General features: G+C 66.2%; 5 protein-coding genes and 1 long non-coding RNA gene across 6 annotated transcripts; 4 read left to right on the forward strand and 2 right to left on the reverse strand.

Moving 5' to 3' along the window:
* Positions 1-690: 690 nt before the first annotated feature.
* LOC128899622 (uncharacterized) lies at positions 691-2,111 on the forward strand. Its single transcript, XR_008463150.1, has 3 exons — positions 691-843; positions 1,251-1,340; positions 2,051-2,111. It is a non-coding gene; the product is annotated as an uncharacterized LOC128899622 (long non-coding RNA).
* A 461-nt stretch (positions 2,112-2,572) lies between these two features.
* Positions 2,573-4,906, reverse strand: LOC104298803 (bolA-like protein 2). The gene is made up of 3 exons (XM_054179244.1): positions 4,812-4,906; positions 3,153-3,250; positions 2,573-2,675 (listed from the first exon to the last, which is right to left on the reverse strand). The coding sequence occupies exons 1-3, from the start codon at positions 4,875-4,877 to the stop codon at positions 2,573-2,575; spliced, it is 267 nt and encodes an 88-aa protein (XP_054035219.1). The 5' UTR covers positions 4,878-4,906.
* A 367-nt stretch (positions 4,907-5,273) lies between these two features.
* Positions 5,274-7,398, forward strand: LOC128899629 (structure-specific endonuclease subunit SLX1-like). The gene is made up of 5 exons (XM_054179245.1): positions 5,274-5,419; positions 6,055-6,106; positions 6,247-6,591; positions 7,071-7,201; positions 7,302-7,398. Exons 1-5 carry the CDS (start codon positions 5,274-5,276, stop codon positions 7,396-7,398), a joined length of 771 nt encoding a protein of 256 aa, XP_054035220.1.
* Positions 7,399-8,565: 1,167 nt separating this feature from the next.
* Positions 8,566-15,904, reverse strand: SGF29 (SAGA complex associated factor 29). Its single transcript, XM_054179237.1, has 9 exons — positions 15,812-15,904; positions 14,952-15,027; positions 14,762-14,834; positions 13,359-13,423; positions 13,133-13,262; positions 11,569-11,715; positions 10,431-10,466; positions 9,546-9,708; positions 8,566-8,689 (listed from the first exon to the last, which is right to left on the reverse strand). The coding sequence occupies exons 1-9, from the start codon at positions 15,884-15,886 to the stop codon at positions 8,573-8,575; spliced, it is 882 nt and encodes a 293-aa protein (XP_054035212.1). The 5' UTR covers positions 15,887-15,904; the 3' UTR covers positions 8,566-8,572.
* Positions 15,905-16,298: 394 nt separating this feature from the next.
* Positions 16,299-21,029, forward strand: CLN3 (CLN3 lysosomal/endosomal transmembrane protein, battenin). The gene is given in 13 exon segments (XM_054179246.1): positions 16,299-16,353; positions 16,848-16,902; positions 17,072-17,156; positions 17,265-17,321; positions 17,705-17,870; positions 17,958-18,030; positions 18,458-18,652; positions 18,655-18,847; positions 19,224-19,292; positions 19,846-19,901; positions 19,996-20,089; positions 20,673-20,813; positions 20,902-21,029. Coding segments are annotated over 13 exon segments (1,356 nt in total). The 3' UTR covers positions 21,019-21,029.
* Positions 21,030-21,949: 920 nt separating this feature from the next.
* On the forward strand, positions 21,950-24,743 carry LOC128899631 (lysophospholipase D GDPD3-like; the record flags this gene model as incomplete). The annotated part of the gene is made up of 7 exons (XM_054179247.1): positions 21,950-22,096; positions 22,616-22,701; positions 22,982-23,117; positions 23,662-23,707; positions 23,793-23,911; positions 24,032-24,121; positions 24,610-24,743. Coding segments are annotated over exons 1-7 (758 nt in total), but the record flags the coding sequence as incomplete, so codon positions are not given.
* Positions 24,744-25,453: the final 710 nt, after the last annotated feature.

Below are 25,453 nucleotides of genomic sequence, written 5' to 3' on the forward strand. Positions count from 1 at the left end.
AGAAGAAGAGGAAGATGAGGAGGAAGAGGAAGAAGAAGAGGAGGAAGAAGCCCCCAGGAGGAAACCTGAGCTGCAACCCCCCAAAAAGGGACCTGGGAGAGGACAAGGGGGGGGGAGGAAGGGAAAAAGGGGGAAAGAGGAAGAGGAGGAAGAGGAAGAGCAGCCTCAGCCAATCAGGGGGCAGCAGGAGGCTGGAAGCAGCCAATCAGAGAGCGAGGATGAGCTGCCCCTGGCCCAGTGGGTGCAGAAAAGGCAGAAGAGGGCAAGGGAGGAAGAGGAGAAAGAGGCAAAGAGGAAGAGCAGCAGCAGCTCCTCCTCCTCTTCCTCACTGGAGGAGGAAGAGGAAGAGGAAAAGAAGAAGAAGCCAAAGAGAAAGAAGGTAAAGAGGGGGAGGGGGAGCTGGGGGGGGCTGGGGGTCCCTAGGGGGGGGGCTGGGATCCTGGGGGGGGATTTGGGGGTCCCTGGGGGGGGGGGCTGGGATCCTGGGGGGGATTTGGGGGTCCTAGGAGGGGGGTTGGGGATCCTCAGGAGGTCCTGGGGGGGATTTGGGGGTCCCTGGGGGGGGGTTGGGTTCCCTGGGGGGGATTTGGGGTCCCCAAGCTGTCCCTAGGGGCTGAATTTGGGGTCCCTGGGGGGTCCCAGTGGTGCTGTTGGGGGGTCCCAGGCTGTGTCTGTGTCCCCCCCAGCAGGTTCTGGGGGACCCCCCGGGGGTGGCCAGGCTCAAGCGGTACCTGAGGGCCTGTGGGGTGCGCCCCAACTACAAGAAGCTTCTGGGGGGCTGCAGAGGGCCCAAGGAGGAAATGGGGGTGCTGAGGGGGGAGCTGCAGGCCCTGGGCCTCACTGGTGAGCTGGGGGGGGTCGTGGGGGGGATCTTGGGGGGCTGGGAGGGGTCCTGGGGGTGCTGGGGGGGGAGCTGCAGGCCCTGGGCCTCACTGCTGAGCTCTGGGGGGGTTCAGGGGGGGCTGGGAGGGGATTTGGGGGCCCTGGGGGGGGGTTGGGGGGCTGGGAAGGGTCCTGGGGGGGATTTGGGGGGTCCTGGGGAGGGGTCCTGGGGGGCTGGGAGGGGCTTTGGGGGGGCTGGGGGGGGGAGCTGCAGGCCCTGGGCCTCACTGCTGAGCTCTGGGGGGGTCCTGGGGGGGCCCCGAGGGGGGGCTCTGCGAGGTGGCAGTTTGGGGCTCAGGGGACTTTGGGGCCCTGGGGGAAGCTCTGGGGGGGCCCCAGGGGGGGCTGAGTGTTGGGGTCCCCCCCAGGCCCCCCCTCCCTGGCTCGCTGCCGGCGCCTGAGGCTGCGCAGGGAGGAGGAAGCCGAAGCTGCAGCCCTGGACCCCTCCAACATCCTCCGTGAGGACCCCAGGGACCCCCCCAGGGACCCCCAGGCCCTCCCCCAGGGACCCCAAATCCTCCCCAGGGACCCCCAGACTCCCCCTGCATCCCTCACATCCTCCCCAGGGACCCCCAGGCCCTCCCCCAGGGACCCCAAATCCTCCCCAGGGACCCCCAGACTCCCCCTGCATCCCTCACATCCTCCCCAGGGACCCCCAGACCCTCCCCCAGGGACCCCCAGGCCCTCCCCCAGGGACCCCAAATCCTCCCCAGGGACCCCCAGACCCCCCCTGGATCCCTCACATCCCCCCCAGGGACCCCCAGACCCTCCCCCAGGGACCCCCAATCCCCCCCCAGGGTTCCCCAACCCCCCTCTAGAGTCCCCCAAATCCTCCCCCCCCCCCCGAACCCTCCCAACCCCCCTCCTAGCCCCCCCTCCCCCCCAGTCCCTCCTAAACCCCTCCAGGATGCCCCCAGCCCCCATAAGTGCCCCCCAGGCCCCTCCCCAACCCCCCCTCCTGCCCCTCACCCCAGAATCCCCCCCCCAAGACCCCTCCCCAGGCTCCCCCCCCCATTGCCAAGTGCCTCCCAACCCCCTTCAAGCCCCCCCCGAGCCTCTCCCAGCCCCCATAGTCCCCCCCAGACCCCCCCCCAGGAGCCCCCCAGGGGTTGGGGGACCCCTCCCAGCCCCCCCCCAATCACTTCTCCTCTCCCTCCTCCTCCTGCAGCCCACTCCAGACGCAGCTCCCAGCAGCCCCCCAGGGCTGGGCCGGCAGAGGGCCCCCCCCCAGTGCCCCCCCCAGACTGGTCCCAGCTGCGGGGCCTGATCAGCTCCGAGAGTGACTGAGCCCGGGGGGGGCTCGGGGGGGGGCTGGGGGGAGGGGCAAGGGGGGGGGCTGGGGGAGGGCCTTGGAGTAAATAAAGGCTTTGGAGTTGAGAGGCTCTGGGGAATCCCTCGGGGGGGGCTGGGGGGGGGATTTGGGGTCCCTGGGGGTGAGAGTGGAATCCCTGGGGGGAGGTTGGAGGTCCCTGGGGGGTCCCAGGGGGGATCCTGGGGGCGTTAGGGGGTCCCAGGGAGGGGTTTTTGGGGGTGGAAGCCCTTGGGGGGGGTCCAGGCAGGCCCTGGGGGGCAGCTGGGGGTCACTTTCCAGGGCCAGAACTTTGCCCTATGCAAATGAGCTGAGGGGAGCTGCCCTGCATGCAAATGAGTCCCAGGTATGCAAATGAGCCTGCAGGAGGGTTCATGAATGTTAATGAGCTCGGCCTTGCTCCTCCCACTGCTCCGGGGTCAGAGTTCGCTGCTCCAGGGCGTGGATCCGCCCCAGCTCCTCCCCCAGGGCCTCGTTCACCAACCTGGGAAGGGGGAAAAAAGCAGAGGTGGAGCTTCCTGCCCCGGCCCCGCCCACTTCCGGTCGCAGGAAGCGCAACTTCCGCCCTCAAGCCCCTCCCCCCCCCCGCCCTGCAGCACTGCCCCAGGGCCAGCCCTGGCCAGCAGGAGGAGAAAGGCTCCCAGGGGAGGCTGTGGGGAGCACTTCCTGTCCAAGCCCCGCCCACTTCCGGTGCAAGCAAGATGACTCCCGGGCTAAGCCCCGCCCCCACCGCAGGGAGTGAAAAGCGGCGACCCAGGAGCGTGATTTTGACACTTCCTGTCCAAGCCCCGCCCACTTCCGGTCACGCGGCACCCGCAGCGGTCCCCAGGCAGCAGCCACCAGCAGGGGCGATTTAGGCACTTCACGCCCTGGCCCCGCCCACAGCCTGCACCAAGCCCCGCCCACAGCCTGCACCAAGCCCCGCCCACGGGCACGCCCCCGCCCCGCCCCCTGCCCTTACCGGTGCCTCTGCAGCAAGCCCTTGCCCCGGAACTGGGAGGAGACCACCAGGAGGCGGAAGGAGGTGGAGCAGCGAGAACCGGAAGTGTCCTCCACTTCCTGTGGGGGGGGGGAGGGGGAGGGGAGGCTCAGGGGAGGTCATCGATCCCCTGATTGCCTCCCGCAGGGCATCGATCAGGGATCAAAGGGGAGGAGAGAAGGCAGCAGCAGGAGGAGGTCGTTGAGGAAGGGAGGTCGTTAATGAGCCTAATTAAGGAGCAGCTTAATGAGAGCTTAATGAGGGCCAGGAGAGAGAGCTCCTGGGGGCAATTAGAGGCAATTAACGCAGGCAGGGCTGGGAGGGACCCCCCCGGGCTCAGCCAGCCCCGACCCAGGGCAGGGACTCCCTGCCCTGAGCCAGGCCTGGCCAGAGCCTCCCCCAGCCTGGGCTTAAACCCTGCCCAGGGCTCGACCCCAACCCCCTCCCTGCACAGCCCAGCCCAGGGCTCCTCCACTCTCATGGGGAAGAGCTTCCTCCCCCTCCCCCCCACCTTCATCCCCCCCCCAGCCCCTCCCCAGCCCCTCCCCAGCCCCTCCCCAGCTCTCCTGCAGCCCCCTGCAGGACCCTGAGGTCACCTCGGAGCCTTCTCCTCTCCAGCCCCAGCTCCCCCAGGCTGTGCTCACAGCTCCAAGGCCTCTCCTGGCCCCGCTCTGGACACCTCCCAGCCCCCCCAGATCCCTCTGCAGAGCTCCAGGTGGGGTCTCCCGGGGGTCTCCCGGGGGTCTCCCCTGGCCCTGCCACAGCCCAGGCCCTGCTTGGGCTCTCTGGGCTGCCCGCTGGGGGCTCAGGCTCAGCCTCCCCTCCCCCAGCACCCCCAGGCCCCTCTCCTCTCCAGCCACTCCCTGCCCCCATGGCCCCAAGGCACAAAGGGATTGATTAGGGATCAATGAGGCAAATCGATCAGCTGCTAGAGGTTGATTGATCACCACCCAAGACCCATTAGGAGCTTCCCCTCCCCCCCAGGGTTCCTTAGCCCTAATTAGCCCCCTCCAGGGTTAGCCCTCCAGGGGGAATTAGCCCCCTCAGGGGCCCTAATTAGCCCTCCAAGGGGTTGTCAAAGATTAATTGATGGCTATTAATGATTAAGGAGCATTCGTCCAGCGCTAATTAACCCCTAAGAAGGGCTAATTAATCCCCACACAAGGCTAATTGCGCTCTATGAAGGGGTAATTAACCCCTGCGAGGGACTAATTAGTCCCCATTCAATGAGTAGTGAAACCATATCACGAGATAATTAGTCCCAGCTCTAATTAACCGGTTCGAGGCCTAATTAACACACCAGGGCCCTCAATTAACCCTAATTAGCAGCCACCAAACCCTTCACAACGACTGAATTAAAACTCCTCCGGTCCCTGGCTAATGACTTCAGAACCTCATCGATCCCCAGCGAGATCCAATTAGCCCTCATTAGAGCCTAATTAAGCCCCGTCCAGAACTACTGAGCCCCCGGGGTGCCCCTAATTAACGCCGGCTTAGCTTTGAACGCTAATGAATGGCCCCTCCATGCTGAACACCCACCCCCAGGGCCTAATTAGCCGCTAATTAACGTCCCGCTCGGGGGCTCACGCGTCTCCATTAACGCCCCTCGAGGCTAATTAGGGCTAATTAAGGCGCTCTCACCACGTGCTCTGCCCCCAGCCGCGTCTCCAGCTTCTGCCGCAGCAGCTCCGCGCTCAGCTCCGCCATGGCCCTGCGGGAACTTCCGGTAGCGTCACTTCCGGTGGCGCAAAGCTGAGCCGACGGGGCCCACCGCCGCGAGGGGCATTGTGGGTAACGAGGCTCCGCGTACCGAGGCACATTGATAGAGGCACGTAGCGCCGCTCCGGCGGCCGGAGGTGGATCCAACCAGACTCCGAGGAGCATTGTGGGTAACGAGGCAGCTCTCATTGAGTCGAAAGCCGCCAGGGGAGCTCCGGAAGTGCCTCCAGCGGGTACCGAGGCAACTGCAGGGAGGAACCGGAAGTGGGCGCGGAACGCCTGAGCGCGGAGCGGAAGTGAGCCCGGTGCGGAGCCGAGCCCGGTGCGGAGCCGAGCCCGGTGCGGAGCCGGCGGGACCGGCAGCGCCCGCGCCCCGGGCTGGCCATGGGGCTGCGGGCGGTGTACCTCCTGCGCTCGCAGCGCGGCGGCAGCTACGTTGGGTTCACAGTGGACCCCGGGAGGAGGCTGCGGCAGCACAACGGCGGCAGGAGGAAAGGAGGAGCCTGGAGGACCAGCGGCAGGGGACCCTGGTGGGGAGAGAGCGCAGCTGGGAGCGCCGCGGGGGGACTGGGGGCGCTGGGAGCCGGACGGGGAGCGAACTGGGAGCAGAGGGAAGGAACTGGGAGCACTGGGAGCTGCACTGGGAGCGCTGGGAGCCGGACTGGGAGCGCTGGGAGGGAACTGGGAGCCGCACTGGGAAGGAACTGGGGGCACTGGGGGGAGCGCTGGGAGCCAGACTGGGAGCCGGATTGGGGGCGAACTGGGAGCAGAGGGAAGGAACTGGGAGCACTGGGAGCTGCACTGGGAGCCAGACTGGGGGCACTGGGGGGGGCGCTGGGGGGCGCTGGGAGCCGCGCTGGGAGCCGCACTGGGAGCTGCCCTGGGAGCCAGACTGGGGGCACTGGGAGCCGCCCTGGGAGCCAGACTGGGGGCACTGGGAGCCGCCCTGGGAGCCAGACTGGGGGCACTGGGAGCCGCACTGGGGGCACTGGGAGCCGCACTGGGGGCGGTGGGAGGGAACTGGGAGCACTGGGAGCCGCCCTGGGAGCCAGACTGGGGGCACTGGGGGGGGCACTGGGAGCCGCCCTGGGAGCCAGACTGGGGGCACTGGGAGCCAGACTGGGGGCACTGGAGCCGCACTGGGAGCACTGCGCTGTCGCCACAGGTCCATGGAGCTCTTTGTTTATGGCTTCCCCTCCGACGTTGCTGCCCTCAGGGTAAGCCCCACCCACCGCTGCCACTCCCATTGGCCACACCCGCTCTGACCCCACCCTCTTCTGAGCACCAGTATTGGGAGGGGATTGGCCGAGCCCCCCTTGACCCCTCCCCTCGGCCTTCCTCTCGCCCTATCCGGCAGTTCGAGTGGGCCTGGCAGCACCCAATGGCCTCTCGCCGCCTCCCGGGCGTGGCCCGGCGCCGCCCCAGCGAGCGGCCAATCAGCTTCGCCCTGCGTCTCCTGCCCCTCCTCCTGCGGGCCCCGCCCTGGAGCCGCCTCCCCCTGCGGCTCCGCTGGCTCCGCCCCCCGCCTGGCCCCGCCCTCCAGCCGGCCCCACCCGACCACGTGGTGGTGGAGGAAGGGGTGGGACCGCCCCGCCCTCTCCCCCGGCGGCCAAGGAAGAAGTGCCGGGAGGGGTCTGAGGCCACACCCACAGAGGGCGAGGACACGCCCACAGAGTGTGTCTGCTGTGGAGGGGAATGGGAGGTAACTGGGAGGGAACTGGGAGGGAACTGGGAGGGGAACTCGGAGCACAGGGAGGGGACTGGGAGGAGACTGGGAAGGGACTGGGAGGGGACTGGGAGCCAGACTGGGAGGGGACAGGCAGAGGACTGGGAGGCACTGGGAGCTGAACTGGGAGAGGACTGGGAAGGGACTGGAAGGGGACTGGGAAGGGAACTGGTAAGGGACTGGGAGGCACTGGGAGCCAAACTGGGAGGGGACAGGCAGGGGACTGGGAGGCACTGGGAGCTGAACTGGGAGAGGACAGGGAGGGCACAGGGAAGGGACTGGAAGGGGACTGGGAGGGAACTGGTAAGGGACTGGGAGGCACTGGGAGCCAAACTGGGAGGGCACAGGGAAGGGACTGGGAGGGGACTGGGAGCCCACCCAGGAGCACTGGGAGGGAAGTGGGAGCCAAAGTGGGAGGGGACCAGAAGCCAACCTGGCCCTGGCCCCACCCCCAGGCCCAGGCCCCACCCCTCCTGCGCTGTCCCCACCGGCCCTGTCCAATGGCTGCTCACGCCCTGTGCTTGGCCCGCCTCTTCCTGCGCCATGAGACCAATCAGCTGCTGCCTCTGAGAGGGACCTGCCCCAGGTGACTGGGAGGGGGCAGGGGGGGACTGGGAGGGACCTGGATGGGGCGGGGGGGGGACTGGGGGGGTCTGGGGTCCTTCCCCTGACCCCCTCCCCACCAGCTGCCACACGCCTGTGCTCTGGGGAGCTCTGATTGGCTGCCACCGAGGCGAGGAGGCGGAGTTTCCAGAACCCCCTTTGGGTAAGCCCCTCCCCTAATCCTCCCTCCCCCCCGAGCCCTGATTGGCTCTTGCTCACCTTTAATCCCTCCCCTTTTGTCCCCTGCACAGCAGCCAATGGCAGCAGCTGACCGGAGCGGGGGGGCGGGGCCAGGCGCTGGCTCTGCTCTCCCATTGGCTCTGCTGCTTTTTATTGATTGGTTTGTTTACAATAAAGGATCCCCCCCTGGGGGGGAGGGCAGGGCTGCTTCAGGCCACACCCTAGAAGGGGTGTGGTTTGTGTGGGTGTGGCCCTGCCCCCTCAGCCCCTTCTAGCTGGCTCTGGTTGCTTTAAGCCCCACCCCCTTTGCTGTCCACCCTAAGGCCACTGTGGCTCCTCCCCTGCCCTTTAGGCTCTGCCTCTCCCCCCCCAGGCCACGCCCACTCCAAGCCCCTCCCTTCTTGACCACACCCTTTGCTCAAACCCCACCCCTTGACCTCAGCCCTTCTGGCTCCTCCCTGCCTTACAAGCTCCACCCCCTTCCTTTCTGGCCCAACCCCTTCTACCTCTGCCCCTCCCCTCTCCTCCAGACCCCACCCCCTTTACCCTAAGCTCCTCCCCTTCTCTAGGCCACACCCAACTCTTCCCCTTTCACTTCCTCTTTTTTCTGACCCCACCTTTCAAAGCCTCACTCCCCATTAGGCCCCACCCTTTGAAGCCCCTCCCCTTCCTCTAAGCCCCTCCTTTTCTCCTCCCAACCCCTTCCTCTTTAAGCCCCACCCCTTCCTATATAGGCCACTCCCTCTCTCCTCCCTCTCCCCCCTCCTTACCCCCTTTCCAGCTCCACCTATCCAACCACCACCCACCTTAGACCCCAACTCAGCCCCACCCACTTCGGGCCACGCCCACTTCTGACCACACCTACTTCCTGCCTCGGTCAGTTCCCCTCTCCTCCCCCTCACTTCCCACTCCCTTAATCCTCCACCATTCCAGGCCACCCACTTCAAGCCCCACCCACTTCAAGCCCCACCCACTTCAAGCCCCACCCACTTCAAGCCCCACCCACTTCAGGCCACACCCACTTCTGGCCACACCCCACCTCCCCTTACCCACCCACCCCAGCTCCACCTACTCAACCCCAGCCTATCTTAGGCTCCGGCCTTTATTAGCCACCCCCAACCCGCCCCAGCCCCGCCCAGCCTCGGGCCACGCCCGCTCCCGGCCACGCCCCTCTTTACTTCTTCTTGGTCTCCTTGCAGGCCACCACGTAGCGCTGGGCCACGTTGAGGGGCGGGGAGTAGCCATCGGCGTAGGAGGTGTCCTCGAACAGCACCGAGTAGTCGTCCTGGGGCTGGGTCACCACGCCCTGGTTAGCTGCTTAGGGCCTAACCAGGGCCTTAACTACCTCCTTAACCAGCTAACCAACCTGCCCCAAGGGGGCCACAAGGGGGGGGGGAGGGGGAGGGGGAAGGGAGGATTGAACCAGCCCAAGGGGCTGCCCTGGGGGTGGTTAACCAAGCCCTGGTTAGTTGGTTAAGGCCTTAACCAGCTCCTTAACCAACTAACCAACCCCCCAGGGGCACGAGGGGTGGGAAGTAGAGGGCTGGGAAGAGGGCTGAGGGGGATGGGAGGCTGAAACAGGCCCAAGGGGCTGCCCTGGGGGTGGTTAACCAAGCCCTGGTTAGTTGGTTAAGGCCTTAGTTAGTTCCAGGGGGGAACCTGTGAGCCCAAGGAGAACTGTAGGGTAGGGACTGGGAGTGGGGGGGATCCCAGGGTGGGAAGCTGTGGGTCCAGGGGATCCCAGGGTGGGAAGCTGTGGGTCCAGGGGATCCCAGGGGTGGGAAGCTGTGGGTCCAGGGTGATCTGTGGGGCAGGATCTCCAGGATCTATGAATCCAGGGGACCCCAGCAGTGGGATCTATGGGTCCAGGGGGATCTATGGGGTTCAATCTCTGGCCTCTACAGGTCCTAGGGGACCCCAGGAGTGGGATCTATGGGTCCAGGGGGTGCCAGGAGTGGGATCTCTGGGTCCAGGGGGATCTGTGGGGCAGGGTCTCTGGGATCTATGAACCCAGGAGACCCCAGGGGTGCGATGTGTGGCTCCAGGGGGATCCATGGGGTGCAAGCTCTGGGCTCTGCAGCTCATGGGGGACGCCAGGGGCGGGGTCCGGGGGGTCTGTGGGTCACAGGGGGGCAGGGGGCACTCACCCTCTGCGGGGGAGCGTGGATGAGGGCCCGGTAGAAGCAGGTGGTCTGGGGGTAGAGGGCCAGCACCAGCTGCTCCTTCTGGAACAAGGCCTCGGGGTCGGTCTCGGGGTTGGTCTTCCACTGGGGCAGGGGAATGATGCGGCGCCGGCTCAGGGTGTGGCGTCTGCGGCGGGGCAGGGCGGCCTGGGCTCAGCTGGGGGCGCTGGGAGGGGGCTGGGGGCAGGGGAAGGGGGCTGGGGGCAGCGAGAAGCAGGCTGGGAGGGGGCTGGGGGCAGGGGAAGGGGGCTGGGGGCAGCAAGAAGCAGGCTGGGAGGGGGCTGGGGGCACTGGGAGGGGGCTGGGGGCAGGGGAAGGGGGCTGGGGGCAGCGAGAAGCAGGCTGGGAGGGGGCTGGGGGCACTGGGAGGGGGCTGGGGGCACTGAGAAGCAGGCTGGGAGGGGGCTGGGGGCACCGAGAAGCAGGCTGGGAGGGGGCTGGGGGCGCTGGGAGGGGGCTGGGGGCAGGGGAAGGGGGCTGGGGGCAGCGAGAAGCAGGCTGGGAGGGGGCTGGGGGCGCTGGGAGGGGGCTGGGAGGGGGCTGGGAACACTGGGAGGGGGCTGGGAGCACTGAGAAGCAGGCTGGGAGGGGGCTGGGGGCACTGGGAGGGACGCTGGGGGCACTGGGAGGGGGCTGGGGGCACTGGGAGGGGGCTGGGAGCAGAGAAGCAGAGAGGACTGGGAGCCATACTGGGAGGGAACTGGGAGGGAGACTGAGGCAGCATTAGATGAGAGGAAGCAGGGCCCAGAGGTGGGGGAGGGGACTAAAGGAGAGTTTGGGGTGATCTGTGGGGAGGGCTGGGGGGGGATGGAGGTTGATTTGGGGGGAGGAGGGGTTGGGGTCGCTCACTCTTTGCCTTCCTCATCGATGTCATCCACTTCATACCTGGGGGGGGGGAACACAAGATGGGGGTGAGGGGAGGTGGGGCTGGGAGCCACTTTGGGGGTCTTAGGAGGAGGGTTTGGGGTCTTCAGAGCCCATCGGGGAGCCATTAGGGGGGGCTTAAGAGGCCATTTTAGGTCTCTGGGGCTGACTTGGGGGTTTCTGGGGCCGGTTTGGGGCCATGTTTCGTCTCTGGAGGTGCTTTGGGGGGGGCTCCAGGAGCCATTTTGGGACTGAAGGAACCATTTTGGCTGCACTGTGGCTCCCCAGACACCACTTGGAGGCCATTCTGAGCCCCAAGAAGCCCTTTGGGCTCCACTTTGCCTCCCCAGACACCACTTGGAGGCCACTTTGAGCCCCAAGAAGCCATTTTGAGCCCCAAGAAGCCCTTTTGAGCCCCAAGAAGCCATTTTGAGCCCCAAGAAGCCCTTTGGGCTCCACTTTGCCTCCTCAGACACCACTTGGAGGCCATTCTGAGCCCCAAGAAGCCATTTTGGCTCCACTCTGCCTCCCCAGACACCCCTTGGAGGCCATTTTGAGCCCCAAGAAGCCATTTTGAGCCCCAAGAAGCCCTTTGGGCTCCACTCTGCCTCCCCAGACACCCCTTGGAGGCCATTTTGAGCCCCAAGAAGCCATTTTGAGCCCCAAGAAGCCCTTTGGGCTCCACTCTGCCTCCCCAGACACCACTTGGAGGCCATTTTGAGCCCCAAGAAGCCATTTTGAGCCCCAAGAAGCCCTTTGGGCTCCACTCTGCCTCCCCAGACACCACTTGGGGACCATTTTGAGCCCCAAGAAGCCATTTTGAGCCCCAAGAAGCCCTTTGGGCTCCACTCTGCCTCCCCAGACACCCCTTGGAGGCCATTTTGAGCCCCAAGAAGCCCTTTGGGCTCCACTCTGCCTCCCCAGACACCACTTGGAGGCCATTCTGAGCCCCAAGAAGCCCTTTGGGCTCCACTCTGCCTCCCCAGACAGCTCTGGGAGGCCATTTTGTGACTCCAGGCACCCTTCGGGCGCCATTTTGAGCCCGGCAGAGCCACCTGGGGCCTGCTGAGTGCCTCGGGGTGGGCCTGAGGAGGTGGTTTCAGGGGCTGTGCCCCCTCCTCACTTGTTGGCAGCGTGGCTGTAGCTGACCACCTCAGCCAGGATCCACTGCTCGTCCCCCTCCAGGGCCTTCACCCGGGCGGCCACCTTGTCCCCAGGCCGAGCCACGTAGTCCCCGGCCGCTGGCACAGCCCCACACAGAGGGGGGGGTCTGGAAGAGAGGAGACCCCAAAATCAGGGGGAGGGGAAAGGTTGGAGATGCCCTCCCCCCCAAGAACCCCACACCAGCCCCTGCACCCCCAGATCCCACCCCCCAACTCAAGAGGTTTGACCCCAAGGCGCAGGTCTGAGCCCCCTCCCAAACCCTCTCTTGCTTTCCACCCAAGTCCCTCCTCAGCCCCAAAATTCAGCCCTGGGGCCTCTCAAATCCCTTTCTGCCCCCCTCAAAAATCACCTCTTGGCCCCAAAATTGACCTTTGCAGCCTCTAAAAACCTCTGCTTTTACCTCAAATCCTCCCTTTTACACCCCCAAATCCCTTCTTCCCCCCATTTTTGCCCAAACTCCTCCTTTTTACCCCCAAACTCCTCCAAAATCCTTATTCCCCCCCATTTTTTGACCAATCTCCCCCCCAAATCCCTATCTGTCCCCCATTTTGCCCCAAACTCCCCCCCCCAAATCCCTATTTCCCCCAGTTTTGCCCCCAAATCCCTACCTCCCCCCTGGTTTTGCCCCAACTCCCCCTTCCCACCCCCCAAACCCTCATTTCTCTCTCACTTCTGCACAACCCCCCCTCAAATCCTCCTTTCCCCCCCTGGTTTTGCCCCAAATCCCCATTTTCCCCCCTCCCCCTGCCCCACCTCTCCCCCTGCCCCTGCTCCTGCCCCTGCTCCTGCCCCCCCTCTCCCCCTGCCCCCCCCGCCCCACCTCTTCTCCTGTCCCCTCTCCCCCAGCCCCCCCTCTCCCCCTGTCCCCTCTCCCCCTGCCCCCCCCGCCCCACCTCTTCTCTTGTCCCCTCTCCCCCAGCCCCACCTCTCCCCTTGCCCCACCTCTCCCCCAGCCCCCACTCTGCCCCTGCCCCAGCCCCCCTCTCCCCTTGCCCCCCCTCTCCCCTTGCCCCCCCTCTCCCCTTGCCCCCCCTCTCCCCTTGCCCCCCCCTTGCCCCCCCTCTCCCCCTGCCCCCCCTCTCCCCCAGCCCCACCTCTCCCCGTCCCCTCTCCCCCTGCCCCAGCCCCAGCTCTCCCCCTGCCCCACCTCTTCTCCTGTCCCTTCTCCCCCAGCCCCACCTCTCCCCCTGCCCCCTCTGCCCCTGCCTCAGCCCCCCTCTCCCCTTGCCCCACCTCTCCCCCAGCTCCACCTCTCCCCCTGCCCCTGCCCCAGGCCTCCCTCTCCCCCTGCCCCTGCCCCAGCCCCCCCCCTCTCCCCCAGCCCCCCCTCTCCCCCTGCCCCCTCTCCCCCAGCCCCCCCTCTCCCCCAGCCCCCTCTCCCCCAGCCCCACCTCTCCCCGTCCCCTCTCCCCCAGCCCCCCTTCTCGCCCTGCCCCAGCCCCAGCTCTCCCCCTGCCCCCCCCCTCCCCCAGTCCCCCCTCCCCCAGTCCCCCCTCCCCCAGCCCCCCCTGCCCCAGCCCCACCTCTCCCCGGGCTTCCCTATCCAGAGGGGCAGGGTCATGGCGGACTGCTGCAGCAGGGTCATCAGGACTCCCCTGCGCATCGTCTTGCGCGGCGGCTCCGCCTCGCTGTAAATCCCGGCGATTTTGGCTGCTGCGCTGACAAAAATCACCACTGCCAGGGGGCTGGGGGCCAGCAGCACCCACCCGGGGCTCCCCCTCCCCCCGGCCCCCTCCCCACCCCCCCTACCGATGCGCCGCTCCTCCAGCAGGGACTTGATCTCCGCCACCTTGTCCAGAGCCTTGCGGAGGATGCTGGGGGGGAGGGAGGGGAGAAAGGGGTTAGAAAAGGGGAAATGGGGGGGAAATGGGGGGAAAAAGGGGGATTGGGGGGGAAAAGGGGGAAATGGGGGGGAAATGGGTGAAAAAAGGGGGGATTTGGGGGGAAAATAGGTGGAAAAAGGGGAAATTGGGGGGAAAATGGGTGGGAAAAGGGGAATTGGGGGGGAAATGGGGGAAATGGGGGGGAAATGGGTGGAAAATGGGTGAAAAAAGGGGGGATTGGGGGAAAAATGGGGGGAAAAAAGGGGGAAATGGGTGAAAAAAGGGGGGATTGGGGGGAAAATGGGGGGAAAAGGGAATTGGGGGGAAAAAGGGGGAAATGGGTGAAAAAAGGGGGGATTTGGGGGGAAAATAGGTGGAAAAAGGGGAAATTGGGGGGAAAATGGGTGGGAAAAGGGGGAAATGGAGAGAATGGGTGAAAAAAGGGGGATTTGGGGGGAAATGGGTGGGAAAAGGGGGAATTGGGGGAAAAAGGGGGGGAAAGGGCGGAAATGGGTGGAAAAAGGGGGGAAATGGGGGAAAATGGGTGAAAAAAGGGGGGATTTGGGGGGAAGATAGGTGAAAAAAGGGGGATTTGGGGGGAAATGGGTGGAAAAAAGGGAAATTGGGGGGAAAATGGGTGGGAAAAGGGGGAAATGGGTGGGAAAAAGGGGGAAATGGAGAGAATGGGTGAAAAAAGGGGGATTTGGGGGGAAATGGGTGAAAAAGGGGGGATTTGGGAGGAAAACAGGTGAAAAAGGGGGGATTTGGGGGGAAGTGGGTGGAAAAAGGGAGAAATGGGTGGAAAAAAGGGGGAAATGGGTGGGAAAAGGGGGATTTGGGGGAAAATGAGTGGAAAAAGGGGGAATTGGGGGAAAATGGGGGAATTGGGGGGAAATGGGTTAAAAAAGGGGGAATTGGGGGGAAAACAAGTTTAGAAAGGGGGATTGGAGGAAAATGGGTTAAAAAGGGGGATTTGGGGGGTGAAATGGGTTAAAAAAGGGGGATTTGGGTGGCAAATGGAGTGAAAGTTAGGATTTTAAGGGGAAATGGGGGGGAATAAAAGGTTTGAAGAGGAATTGGGGTCCAGGGGAGGATCTGGGGGGGGTCCCAAGGGAGAGTCTGAAGTCCCAGGGCTGCTTTTAGGGTGGGAAGTTGAGATTTTAGGGAGCTGGAAAATGAGGTTTTGGGGGGGGGCAGGAAATTGTGGTATGAATAAAGTGGAATTTGGGTTGGGGGGAAGCAGGATTTGGGATAACCCCCCCTACAATTTGGGGGCCAAAAAGTGGGACTGGGGGCTCCAAGCCAAAGGGGTTGCAGGGTGGAACCTACTTGCACTCAGCCTCTGCATCAGCCTTGGCTGTGGTGTAGAGGCCTCGGAGCTTGGTCCTGTAGTAAGGGGAAACTGGGAAGGGTGGGAGGCCAGAAGAAGGAAAGGGAGGGGGGTCAGGGGAGACCCCCAAAGCTTGGGGGGGTCCCCTCCAGGTCCCCACTTCTCCCCTCCCCCTCCCCCCAGGCTCACTCTTGTTCTCTGTCTGCATCCTCTCGTGAGTCTTCTGGATGTTGACCAGGTTGTGCTCGCTGCGGGATCGCTCCTCCTGGGGGGGCAGGTGTCAGGACATCTTGGGGGGGGGGCTTGGGGACACTTTGGGGGGGAGGTCCCAGAGGGGTTTAGAGACACTTTTGGGGGTCCTGGAAGGGTTTGGGGATGTTTTTGGGGGGTCTAGAAGGCTTTGGGGACACTTTGAGGGCTTTGGGGACATTTTGAGGTGCTTGGGGACATGTTGGGAGGGGTCCTAGAGGGGTTTAGAGGCACTTTTGGGGGTCCTAGGAAGGCTTGGGGACACTTTGGGGAGTCCTAGAGAGCCTTGGGGACATTGGGGGGGGGAGTCCCAGAGGGGGTTTGGGGACACTTGGGGTTTCTAGAGGGCTCTGGGGACAGTTGGAGGGGGCTTGGGGACCCTCTGGGGAGTCCCAGAGGAATTTGGGGACACTTGAGGGGGGCTTGGAGACATTTTGGGGGGTTCTAAATAGCCTTGGGGACACTTTGTGGGAGTCCCAGAGGGCTTTGGGGACACTTCTGGGGGTCCTAGAGAAGTCTGCGGACTCTGGGGAATCCTGGAAGGGCTTGGGGACGCTTCTTGGGGTCCAAGAGAGCCTTGGGGACACTTCGGGGGCGGCCTGAGGCCACTCCGCGGGGGGGTCCCCGGGGGCAGGCTGCTTGTGGGCTCAGAGCTTTCCCTCAGGGCAGGGCTGAGGAGGTCCCAGCCTGAGGGCGGGAGGGGAGGGGGAGGACGACTCTGAGGGGCGGGAGCGGGAGAGCCACACGCCCCCACACACCCCCCCCCCTTCAAAACCCCTCCCTGGGGCCTCGGCTGTTACCTGCGTCTGCTTGATGAGCTGATGCAGCTCCCCCAGCAGCTCGGCGATGCGGGAATCCGCCGACACCAGCGCCATTCCGCGGCGGCAGGGCGGGAGGGGAGGCAGCCGCAGTGCGCAGGCGCCAGCCCCGCCCACCTGCGGGAAGGGCCAATCGGCGCTCGGCTTTCCTCCTCCGCCCCCCCCCCAATGGAACCGCGCTGGGGAGAGGCTGGAAAAGACTTTAGGGGAGGGAGGAAGGAGGAACCCGCAGTGCGCAGACGCCAAGCTAAGCCCCGCCCACCTCTGGGAGCGGCCAATCAGCGCTCGCCTTTCCTTCCCTTCCTCCCTCTCCACCCCCCCCCCCCCCCCCCAGCCCGAATCGCGTTCCGGAGGCTGTGTCCCACGTGATGAGTCCGCGCTCTTGGCGGGGGGGGGGATCACGTGGGGAGGGCTCCCTCCCCCCCCCGGCCCGCGCGGGTCACGTGATGATGGGGCTCGCGCCGCTGTCATGGCGGCGGCCGCGGAGGGGGAGCAGGAGGAGCAGGAGCTGCTGCTGCCGCCGGGTGAGCGGCGGGGAACGGCCCGGACCCCACCCCCCACACCCCCCCCCGCCTCGGGACCGGGCCCCGGCCAGGGCCTAGCGCCAGGGCTGGGCCTTAACTAGGCCCTGAGTGCCTTAACTAGCGCCGGAACCTGCCAGGAGCTAGCCCCAGGGGCTAGGCCCTGGGCTCGTAACTGGCACTGGGAGCAGCTCGCAGTTAGCCCTGGGTCCATGAGAGGTTCCCTAACCAGGCCTCAACTAGGCCCTGGGCTCGTAACGAGTACCAGAACCTGCCCTTAACTAGTCCCAGGGGCAAGGATGGCTCTTAACGGAGCCCTGAGTCCCTTAGCCAGCAGTGGAGCCTGCCCTTGCCTAGTCCTGGAGTCAGGACTGGCTTTCAGTTAGCTCCTGGGGCTGTGCCCAGCGCTGGGAGCAGCTTTGCCCTGGTCCCAGGGTGAGGACTGGGCCCTGGGCCCTTGGCTGCTGCCCTCCTGACGCCGCTGCCCTTCCCCCCAGGCAAGGACCCTCCGGAGCCTCCCAGCTCCCACTGGAGAGATGCAGCTGGGTTCTGGTGAGAGCCTGCCCCACAGATCCCCGCCCCACAGGTCCCCGCCCCACAGATCCCGCCCCACAGATCCCCGCCCCACGGCTCCCCTGCCCGACGGCTGCCCCAGGGCTCCCCAGCCCCACGGGTCCCCTGCCCCACAGCTCCCTGCCCCACAGCTCTTCTCTCCCCACAGGCTCCTGGGCCTGGCCAATAACCTTCCCTATGTGCTGATGCTCAGCGCCGCTCGCGACATCCTGGAGCCCCACCAGGGGGCGCTGGTGAGTGCCCCTCCCCTTCTGCTTCCTGCCACAGCCCTTCTCATTCTGGCCACGCCCCCTTCCTTTAGGCCACGCCCCTCCCTGTAACCCCCCTCCCCTCCCCTCCAGGTGCCCCCAGCCCCCCGCAACGGCTCCAGGTTCGACTGCAACCCAATGTCCACAGGGGTGAGGCAGGAAGGGGCGGGGCAAGGGGGCGGGAAGGGGGTGGGGCAGGGATGGGGTGGGGCTAAAGTGGGGTAGGAGCTCAGGTGGGGTTGGGCTGAAGGGGAGAGGGAGGGCTGGGGTTAAATGGGGTGGGGCCAGAAGGGGCAGGGCTAAGGGATGGGGGGGGGGGGGGGAATTGGCTGGGGGAGCTGTTGAAAGGGTGGGGCTGGAATGGGTGTGGTCATAAGGGGTGGGGCTAAGGAGGGTGTGGTCAGGAGCAGTGGGGCTTTAATGGGAAGTGGGGCCTGAGAGGGTGGAGCTGAAAGGGGAGGGGCTGACTGGTGGGTGTGGTCTGCAGGGGCATGTTACCTCTTGACCCCGCCCTTTTCCTTGGCCCCACCCAGGCCGTCCTATTGGCTGACATCGTCCCCACCCTGCTGCTGAAGCTGGCCGCACCCTTCGGCCTCCACCTCCTCCCCTATTGGCCCAGGGTCCTTGTCTCCGCCTTCTGCGCCTGGGGCAGCTTCTCATTGGTCGTCTGGGCCAAGGGCGTGGCTGTCAGCCTGGGGGGTGAAGAGCTGTGGGGCTGGGGAAGGGATCTGTGGGGCTGGGGCTGGACTTGTGGGGCAGAAACTGATCTCTGGGGCTGCTCCACAGGTGTGGCCTTGGCCAGCGTGGCCTCGGGACTGGGGGAATTGACCCTCCTGGCGCTGGCAGCTTCCTACCCCAGGTGTGGGGCCAGGATCTGTGGGGCAGGAGCTGTGGGGTTGGGGTCTATGGGGCTGGGAGGTGTGGGGCTGGGAGTTCTAGGGCTGGGATATATGGGGCAGGAGGTGTGGGGCTGGGGGATGTGGGGCAGGGGTCTATGGGGCTGGGAGGTGTGGGGCAGGAGGTGTGGGGCTGGGGGTTGTGGGGCAGGGGTCTATGGGGCTGGGAGGTGTGGGGCAGGAGGTGTGGGGCTGGGGGATGTGGGGCAGGGGTCTATGGGGCTGGGAGGTGTGGGGCAGGAGGTGTGGGGCTGGGGGATGTGGGGCAGGGGTCTTTGGGGCTGGGAGGTGTGGGGCAGGAGGTGTGGGGCTGGGGGATGTGGGGCAGGGGTCTTTGGGGCTGGGAGGTGTGGGGCAGGGATCTGTGGCTCAGCCCTGGCCCCTCCCCAGCTGCGGCCTCACCTATTGGTCGTCGGGAACGGGCGCGGCTGGGCTGGTCGGGGCCCTGGCCTATGAGGCACTGCGAGGGGCGGGGCTCTCCCTACGCCACGCCCTATTGGTCGGCCTGGTGCTGCCCCACGTGACCCTGCTCAGGTCGGTGATTGGTGGAGCGACTCTTGCCCCAGAGCCGCTCCCTTCCCTGCCCTGATTGGCTGTGGGGCAGGCCCCACCCCTTCACTTCTGGCCAATCCCTGCAGCTTCTTCTTCCTCCTGACCCCACCCCCTTCTTTGGCCTCACCCACCCCTGGCCACACCCCTCAGGATGAGGCCCCACCCACAGAAGGCACTGCGCAGGGAGTGCAGCCAATGAGAGGAGGAGAAAAGTGGAGAGTGGGAAAGGTAGGGAGGGAGTGGGAGGGGACTGGGTGGGGACTGGGAGGGGATTGGGTGGGGACTGGGAGGGGACTGGGTGGAGCTTGGGAGGGGACTGGGAGGGGATTGGGAGGGGACTGGGAGGGGGTTGGGAGGGGATTGGGTAGAGCATGGGAGGGGACTGGGAGGGGGTTGGGAGGGGCATGGGAGGGGGTTGGGAGCACCCTTGGGCTCTGCTCTGTCTCCTTTGCTCTCATTGGCTTCTTTCCCCCCACGTGGCCCTGGCACTCCCTGGGGGTAATGTGACCTCCCCTCCCCTCCCCTCCCCTCCCCCCTGGCCCCTCCCCTCCCCCCTCCCCTCCCCCCTGCCCCTCCGGCCCTGCCCCCTCGCTGCTGCCCCCAGCTGGCCCTGGCCCATGCAGCTCCCCTGCTCCTGGTTTACTTCGCCGAGTACCTGATCAACCAGGGCCTGGTGAGCAGCTGTGGGGCTGGGAGCTGTGGGGCTGGGATCGATGGGGCTGAGATCAGTGGGACTGGGAGCTGTGGGGCTGGGATCAGTGGGGCAGGGAGCAATGGGGCAGGGAGCGATGGGGCTGGGGTCTATAAGGCAAGGAGCTGTGGGGCTGGGAGCTGCAGGGCAGGAAACTGCGGGGCTGGGAGCTGTGGGGCAGGGATCAATGGGGCTGGGAGCTGTGGGGCAGGGAGCTGTGGGGCAGGGGTCTATAAGGCAGGGAGCTGTGGGGCTGGGAGCTGTGGGGCAGGGATCAATGGGGCTGGGAGCTGTGGGGCAGGGAGCTGTGGGGCAGGGGTCTATAAGGCAGGGAGCTGTGGGGCTGGGAGCTGTGGGGCAGGGATCAATGGGGCTGGGAGCTGTGGGGCAGGGAGCTATAAGGCAGGGAGCTGTGGGGCAGGGTGCAATGGGGCTGGGAGCTGTGGGGCAGGGAGCTGTGGGGCTGGGAGCTGTGGGGCTGGGAGTTATGGGGCAGGGAGCTGTGGGGCCCAGCCTCCCACTCTCTGCCCCACAGCTGGAGCTGCTTTACTTCCCCAAGTCCTCCTTGACCCACGGCGACCAATACCGGAGGTGAGGCCTGGGGGGGCTGTGGGGCGAGGCCTGGGGGGCTGTGGGGCGCAGGGGGCTGCTGCCTGTGGCTGTGCCCCACAGCTCTGCCCCACAGCTATCAGCTGCTGTACCAGGCTGGGGTCTTCCTGGCGCGCTCCTCCCCGCGCTGCCTGCGCCTGCGCCGCATCTGGCTGCTGGCCCTGCTGCAGGTGACTTGGGGGGCAGGGACCTATGGGGCAGCCCCATGGATTCCCCCCCCAGCCCCACAGATCTGCCCCCTCAGCCCCACAGATCCCCCTCTCCCAGACCCACGGATCCCCCTCTCCCAGCCCCATGGATTCCCCCCCCCAGCCCCACTGATTCGCCCCCTCGGCCCCACAGATCCCTTCCCAGACCCATGGATCCCTCTCCCCCAGCCCCATGGATTCCCTCCCCCCAGCCCCATGGATCCCCCCCCCAGCCCCACAGATTCGTCCCCTCGGCCCCACAGATCCCTTCCCAGCCCCATGGCTCCCCCTCCCCCAGCCCCACGGATGATTCGTCCTCCAGCCCCACATATTCCCCCCCCCTCAGCCCCACAGATCCCTTCCCAGCCCCATGCTTCCCCCCCCCCAGTCCCACAGATCCCCCCCCAGCCCCACATATCTGCCCCCTCAGCCCCATGGATTCCCCCCCCCAGCCCCACAGATCCCCCCCCCCAGCCCCACAGATCTGCCCCCTCAGCCCCATGCTTCCCCCTCCCCCAGCCCCACAGATCCCCCCCCCCAGCCCCATAACCTCCCTGCCCCATAGGTCCTGAACGCTGTTCTCCTATTGGCTGCCGTCCTGGTGCCCTTCCTGCCGGGATTGGCCGCTGCTTTTGTCCTGATTGGCTGGGAAGGTCTGGTCGGGGGCGGAGCTTACGTCAACACCTTCCTGAACGTGGCTGAGGAGGTGGAGTAGGGGGCAGGGGGCTGTGGGGCAGGGGGCTGTGGGGCAGGGGGCTGTGGGGCTGCCCCCTAAGCGTGCTGATTGGCTGCAGGTGGAGCCCCAGGGGCTGGGCCTGGCCATGACGGTCGCGGCATTGGCTGACACAGTTGGCATAGCCCTGGCAGGGGGCGTGGCCATGGGCGTCCACCAATGGCTGTGCCCTCCCTGACCTCACCCAAGCACAGGTAGGTGCCCCCCAGCTCCCTGCCCCCCACAGCTCCCTGCCCCCCACAGCTCCCTGCCCCACATTTTCTCTCTCCCCCACAGAGTTTTCTCCACCCCACACGGACCTGGATTCAATAAAAGTTGTTCTGAGCTCCTATTGGGCAGCTGCTGAAGGAGGGGCGGAGCCTGAGTTACCTTTGGCCAATGAGAGGGCAGGGCTTCTGGTGGGGGTGGGGCTTGGTGCTTAGGCAGCCCTGCCCCACAGACAGGGACCCCTGGAGCTTGCTGGGAGGCTGCTGGAGGCCTTGGAGAGCCTCCTGGCCCCACTTCCACCTCACTTCCGCTTCCTCTGTGCCCACTTCCAGCACACTTCCGTGGTGCCTCGGTACCCACAGCCCCCCGGGAGCCCCTCTGGACCCCCCTGTGGCCTTTCCCGCCCTGCATCCTTGCCCTCCATGCTTCCTGCGACCCTCACTCCCTTCCCCTTCTCCCTTGCCCACTTCCTGCTCCTCAGCGGGCAGCTGCGTACCCACAATGCCCCTCGCAGCCGCCCAGGACTCACTTCCGCCCCGCTAGAGGGCGCCACGATGCACCACAAGCCCATTCCCGACCGACTTCCGTTCCTCCCTTTCCCACTTCCGCCTCTTTAGGGGGACGCCTCTTTACCCACAATGCACCTCGCAGCCTCCCTGGACTCCCTTCCGGCTCTCTAGCCGCGCCCCCCGCCCCCCCCACTACCCACAATCCCCCCGGGAGGCCATTTCCCCACCCACTTCCGGTCCCCCGCCTCCGCCTCGCTAGGCTCTGCCTCGTTACCCACAACCCCGCGCGGCTCAGGTGCGGCCGCGGCCAGGTGTGCGCGCGCTGCCCCGCCCCCGCGGGGGGGGCGTCGCCCATTGGCCAGGTGAGGAGAGCGGAAGTGAAGGGCAGGAGGGATGGCGGCGGCGGCGGCGGCGGCCGCGGCCGCCCTGGGGGTGACGATGGCGGCCGTCGGGAGGCGCCTGCGGGGTCGCCGCATCCGCGAAGGGCCTCGGCTGCCCTTCACCGCCCGGCTGGTGGCGCACCGGGGGGGTGAGGCGGAAGTGGGGGGGAGGAGGGGGACAGGAAGTTGGGGAGGGGGGAGGAAGGGTAAAGGAGGGGAAGGGGAGGGTTAGGGACGGCGAAGTGCGGGGGGGGGGGGGGAACGGAAGTGGGGAAGGGGTGGGAGAGGAAGGATGTGGGGGGAGAGGGTAGGGAGGAGGAAGCAGGAAGGGGTGGGGAGGAGAGACAAGCTGGAAGCAGGAGGAAGGAGGAAGTAGGGAAGAGGAAGTGAGGAGCAGAAGTGGGCAGCAGGGCAGGGAGGTGGGGGGGGGAAGAGGGAAGGAGGAAGTGGGGGGAGGGGTGGAAAGGGCAGGAGAGGAAGGATAAGAGGGGGAGAGGGCAGGGAGCAGGAAGTGGGGGGAGGGGACAATGACGGCTTGGGAGGGGGAGAGGGAGGGAAGGGGAGGGGAAGGGGAGGGGGAAGGGGAGGGGGGGAGGGGGGAGGGGAGGGGGGGAGGGGGAGGGGGGAGAGGGGGAGGGGGAGGGGGGAGAGGGGGAGGGGAGGGGGAGGGGAGGGGGAGGGGAGGAGGGGAAGCAGAAGTGAGGAGCTTGAGGCCTTTCCAGGTGCTGGGGAGAGAATTGAGAACACTCTGGAGGCCTTCGAGCAGTGAGGCCAAAACCAGCCCCGCCCAGCCCCTCCCACTCCCTCCCAATCCTTCCCCAGCCCCTCCCAGTCCTTCCCAGCCCCTCCCAATCCCCTCCCAGCCCCACCCAATCCCCACCCAATCTCCTCCCATTCACGCCTACTCCCTGCCATCCCCTCCCAGTCTCTCCCAATTCCTTCCCAGCCTCTCCCAAGCCCCTCCCAGTCTCTCCCCCTCCCTTCCCTGTTCCCTCCCCTTCCTCTCTCCCCATTGGCTGAGCCGTTCTAAGTCCCTCCCCCGCAGCGCGGTCTCCTGCGGCGCTGATTGGCTGGAGCTCGACGTGAGGAGGACCAAGGATGGGGTCCTGGTGGTCTTCCATGACCAGGACCTGGCCAGGGCCTGCGGCACCCCCGGGGCCATCCGGGACCTCAACTATGGGGTAGGAGCCTGCCCCATAGCTGCCAGCCCCATGGATCCCTGCCCCATAGCTCCCTGCCCCATAGCTCCCTGCCCCATGGATCCCTGCCCCATAGCTCCTGCCCCATGGCTCCTGCCCTATAGCTCCCTGCGCCATGAATCCCAGCCCCATGGATCCCTGCCCCATGGATCCCTGCCCCATGGATCCCTGCCCCATAGCTCCTGCCCTATAGCTCCCTGCCCCATAGCTCCCTGCGCCATAGCTCCCAGCCCCATGGATCCCTGCCCCATAGCTCCCTGCCCCATGGATCCCAGCCCCATAGCTCCCTGCTCCATAGCTCCCTGCCCCATATCTCCCTGCCCCATGGATCCCAGCCCCATAGCTCCCTGCTCCATAGCTCCCTGCTCCATATCTCTCAGCCCCATAGCTCCCTGCCCCATGGATCCCAGCCCCATGGATCCCAGCCCCATAGCTCCCTGCTCCATAGCTCCCTGCTCCATATCTCTCAGCCCCATGGATCCCTGCCCCACAGCTCCCAGCCCCACAGAAGTCTCTCTCCCCCCAGGAGCTTCCTCCCTACCGCTGCCCCCTGGAGGTGACCTTCAGCCCTGGTGAGTGAGGGCGGAGCCCTGGCAGCCGATTGGTTCCGTCCCTGGGGCTCCAACCCCGCCCCTCCCCCCCCCCCGCCCCCCATAGGTCAATTCTCCACCGGCTGCGACCGCCGCATCCCGCGATTGGAGGAGGTCTTCCAGCGCTTCCCCCGGCAGCCAATCAGCATCGAGGTCAAGGACGACGACGACGAGCTCATCAATGAGGTCACCGCAGCCCCTCCCAGGCCCCTCCCGGGCCCCTCCCAGGCCCCTCCCGGGCCCCTCCCGGGCCCCTCCCACTGCTCCCAGTTTGGATCCCTAAGCCCCTCCCCTGTCTCCCCATAGGTTGCTGCCCTGGTTCGTGCCTATGACCGAGCACCAATCACCATCTGGGCCTCCTTCCGGGAGCCAATCCTGGCCAAGTGCCGCCGGGCCGTGAGTGCTGGCCCCGCCCAGGCCCTCCGCAGCCCCTCCCTGTCCCTCCCAATCCCCTCCCAGCCCCACCCAGTCCCCTACCAATCCCCTCCCAGCCCCACCCAGTCCCCTACCAATCCCCTCCGCAGCCCCTCCCAGTCCCTCCCAATCCCCTCCCAGCCCCACCCAGTCCTCTACCAATCCCCTCCCAGCCCCTCCCAGCTCCACCCAGTTCCCTACCAATCCCGTCCCAGCCCCTCCCAGCCCCTCCCAGCCCCTCCCAGCTCCACCCAGTCCCCTACCAATCCCGTCCCAGTCCCCTCCCAGCCCCTCCCAGCCCCACCCAGTCCTCTCCCAGCCCCTCCCAGCCCCTCCCAGTCCCTCTCAATCCTTCCCAATCCCATTCCAGTCCTTCTCAGTCTCTCTCCATCCCCTCCCAGTCCCCTCCCAGTCCCCTCCCATTCCCCTCCCAGCCCCTCCCAGCCCCTCCCACTGCCCTCTCCCCCCAGCACCCCTCCATGCCCTACTGCTTCTCGCTGCGCCGGGGGCTGCTGCTGCTGCTGCTCTACTACTGCCGGCTGCTGCCCTGGGTGCCTCTGGGGGAGGCTGTTCTCCTCTTCGTGCTCCCAGGGATCATCAACAGGTTTGTGTGCCCCGGGAGGGGCACCGCTTCCGGCCACGCCCACCTCCCTTCCGGCCCCGCCCCGCCCCCTTCCAGCCACGCCCTCCCACCGGGCGCCATAGCAGACCCCAAATCCCCTCCTGTGACCCCTGCTCAATGCCTTTTGAAGCCTGTTGGGGGGGAGAGGATCCATTTCTGGTCACACCCACCTCACTTCCTGCCACGCCCACCCACCAGCCCTCAGGGGGACTACAAATCCCACCCCACCCCCCCCCCCACTTTGAGTGGCTCTTGGAGCCACTTGGGAGCAGGAGGTCACATTAGCCCCGCCCAGTCCACTTCCTGCCCCACCCAGTCCACTTCCTGCCACGCCTAGTCCACTTCCGGCCACGCCTAGTCCACTTCCGGCCACGCCCACTCACCAGAGACCCCAAAACCCCTTTGCTTTTAACACCTTTAGAATGGGTTTAGAGCTTCTCTTTGACTTCACAGGAGAAGGAGGGGGTGGGAGTGGCTTGAAGTGACCCCACCCCCTTGTGCCCCGCCCTTTCTGGCCCCTCCCAGTCCGACCCAGTCACCTTCTCCTCCTTCCCTTTATTCCAGGACTTATTTCCCGGTCCCCAAGGGGTGGATGGGGAAGGTGCTGAGGAGAGTGGTGGAGATGTGAGTCCTGGGGGGAGGGGGGCACTTGGGGGGCACTTAGGGGGCTGGGGAGGCACTCAAGGGCACTT

Source organism: Dryobates pubescens, assembly GCF_014839835.1.
Source record: "Dryobates pubescens isolate bDryPub1 chromosome 44 unlocalized genomic scaffold, bDryPub1.pri SUPER_44_unloc_1, whole genome shotgun sequence".
In the NCBI taxonomy this organism is placed as follows: domain Eukaryota; kingdom Metazoa; phylum Chordata; class Aves; order Piciformes; family Picidae; genus Dryobates; species Dryobates pubescens.

What these genes read in the sequence shown, in the direction of transcription:
- LOC128899629 (XM_054179245.1), top strand. Translation starts at nt 5,274, where the DNA reads ATGGGGCTGCGGGCGGTGTACCTCCTGCGCTCGCAGCGCGGCGGCAGC. An exon ending in CCGACGTTGCTGCCCTCAGG is followed by an intron (nt 6,107 to 6,246) that starts GTAAGCCCCACC and finishes CCTATCCGGCAG; the next exon opens with TTCGAGTGGGCCTGGCAGCA. An exon ending in CTGAGAGGGACCTGCCCCAG is followed by an intron (nt 7,202 to 7,301) that starts GTGACTGGGAGG and finishes CCTCCCCACCAG; the next exon opens with CTGCCACACGCCTGTGCTCT.
- SGF29 (XM_054179237.1), bottom strand. Translation starts at nt 15,886, where the DNA reads ATGGCGCTGGTGTCGGCGGATTCCCGCATCGCCGAGCTGCTGGGGGAG. An exon ending in ATAGGGAAGCCCGGGGAGAG is followed by an intron (nt 11,716 to 13,132) that starts GTGGGGCTGGGG and finishes CCTCTCTTCCAG; the next exon opens with ACCCCCCCCTCTGTGTGGGG. An exon ending in TCCACGCTCCCCCGCAGAGG is followed by an intron (nt 8,690 to 9,545) that starts GTGAGTGCCCCC and finishes GTGGTGACCCAG; the next exon opens with CCCCAGGACGACTACTCGGT.
- LOC104298803 (XM_054179244.1), bottom strand. Translation starts at nt 4,877, where the DNA reads ATGGCGGAGCTGAGCGCGGAGCTGCTGCGGCAGAAGCTGGAGACGCGG. An exon ending in GGCTGGGGGCAGAGCACGTG is followed by an intron (nt 3,251 to 4,811) that starts GTGAGAGCGCCT and finishes CCCCCCCCACAG; the next exon opens with GAAGTGGAGGACACTTCCGG. An exon ending in GGCTTGCTGCAGAGGCACCG is followed by an intron (nt 2,676 to 3,152) that starts GTAAGGGCAGGG and finishes CCCCCTTCCCAG; the next exon opens with GTTGGTGAACGAGGCCCTGG.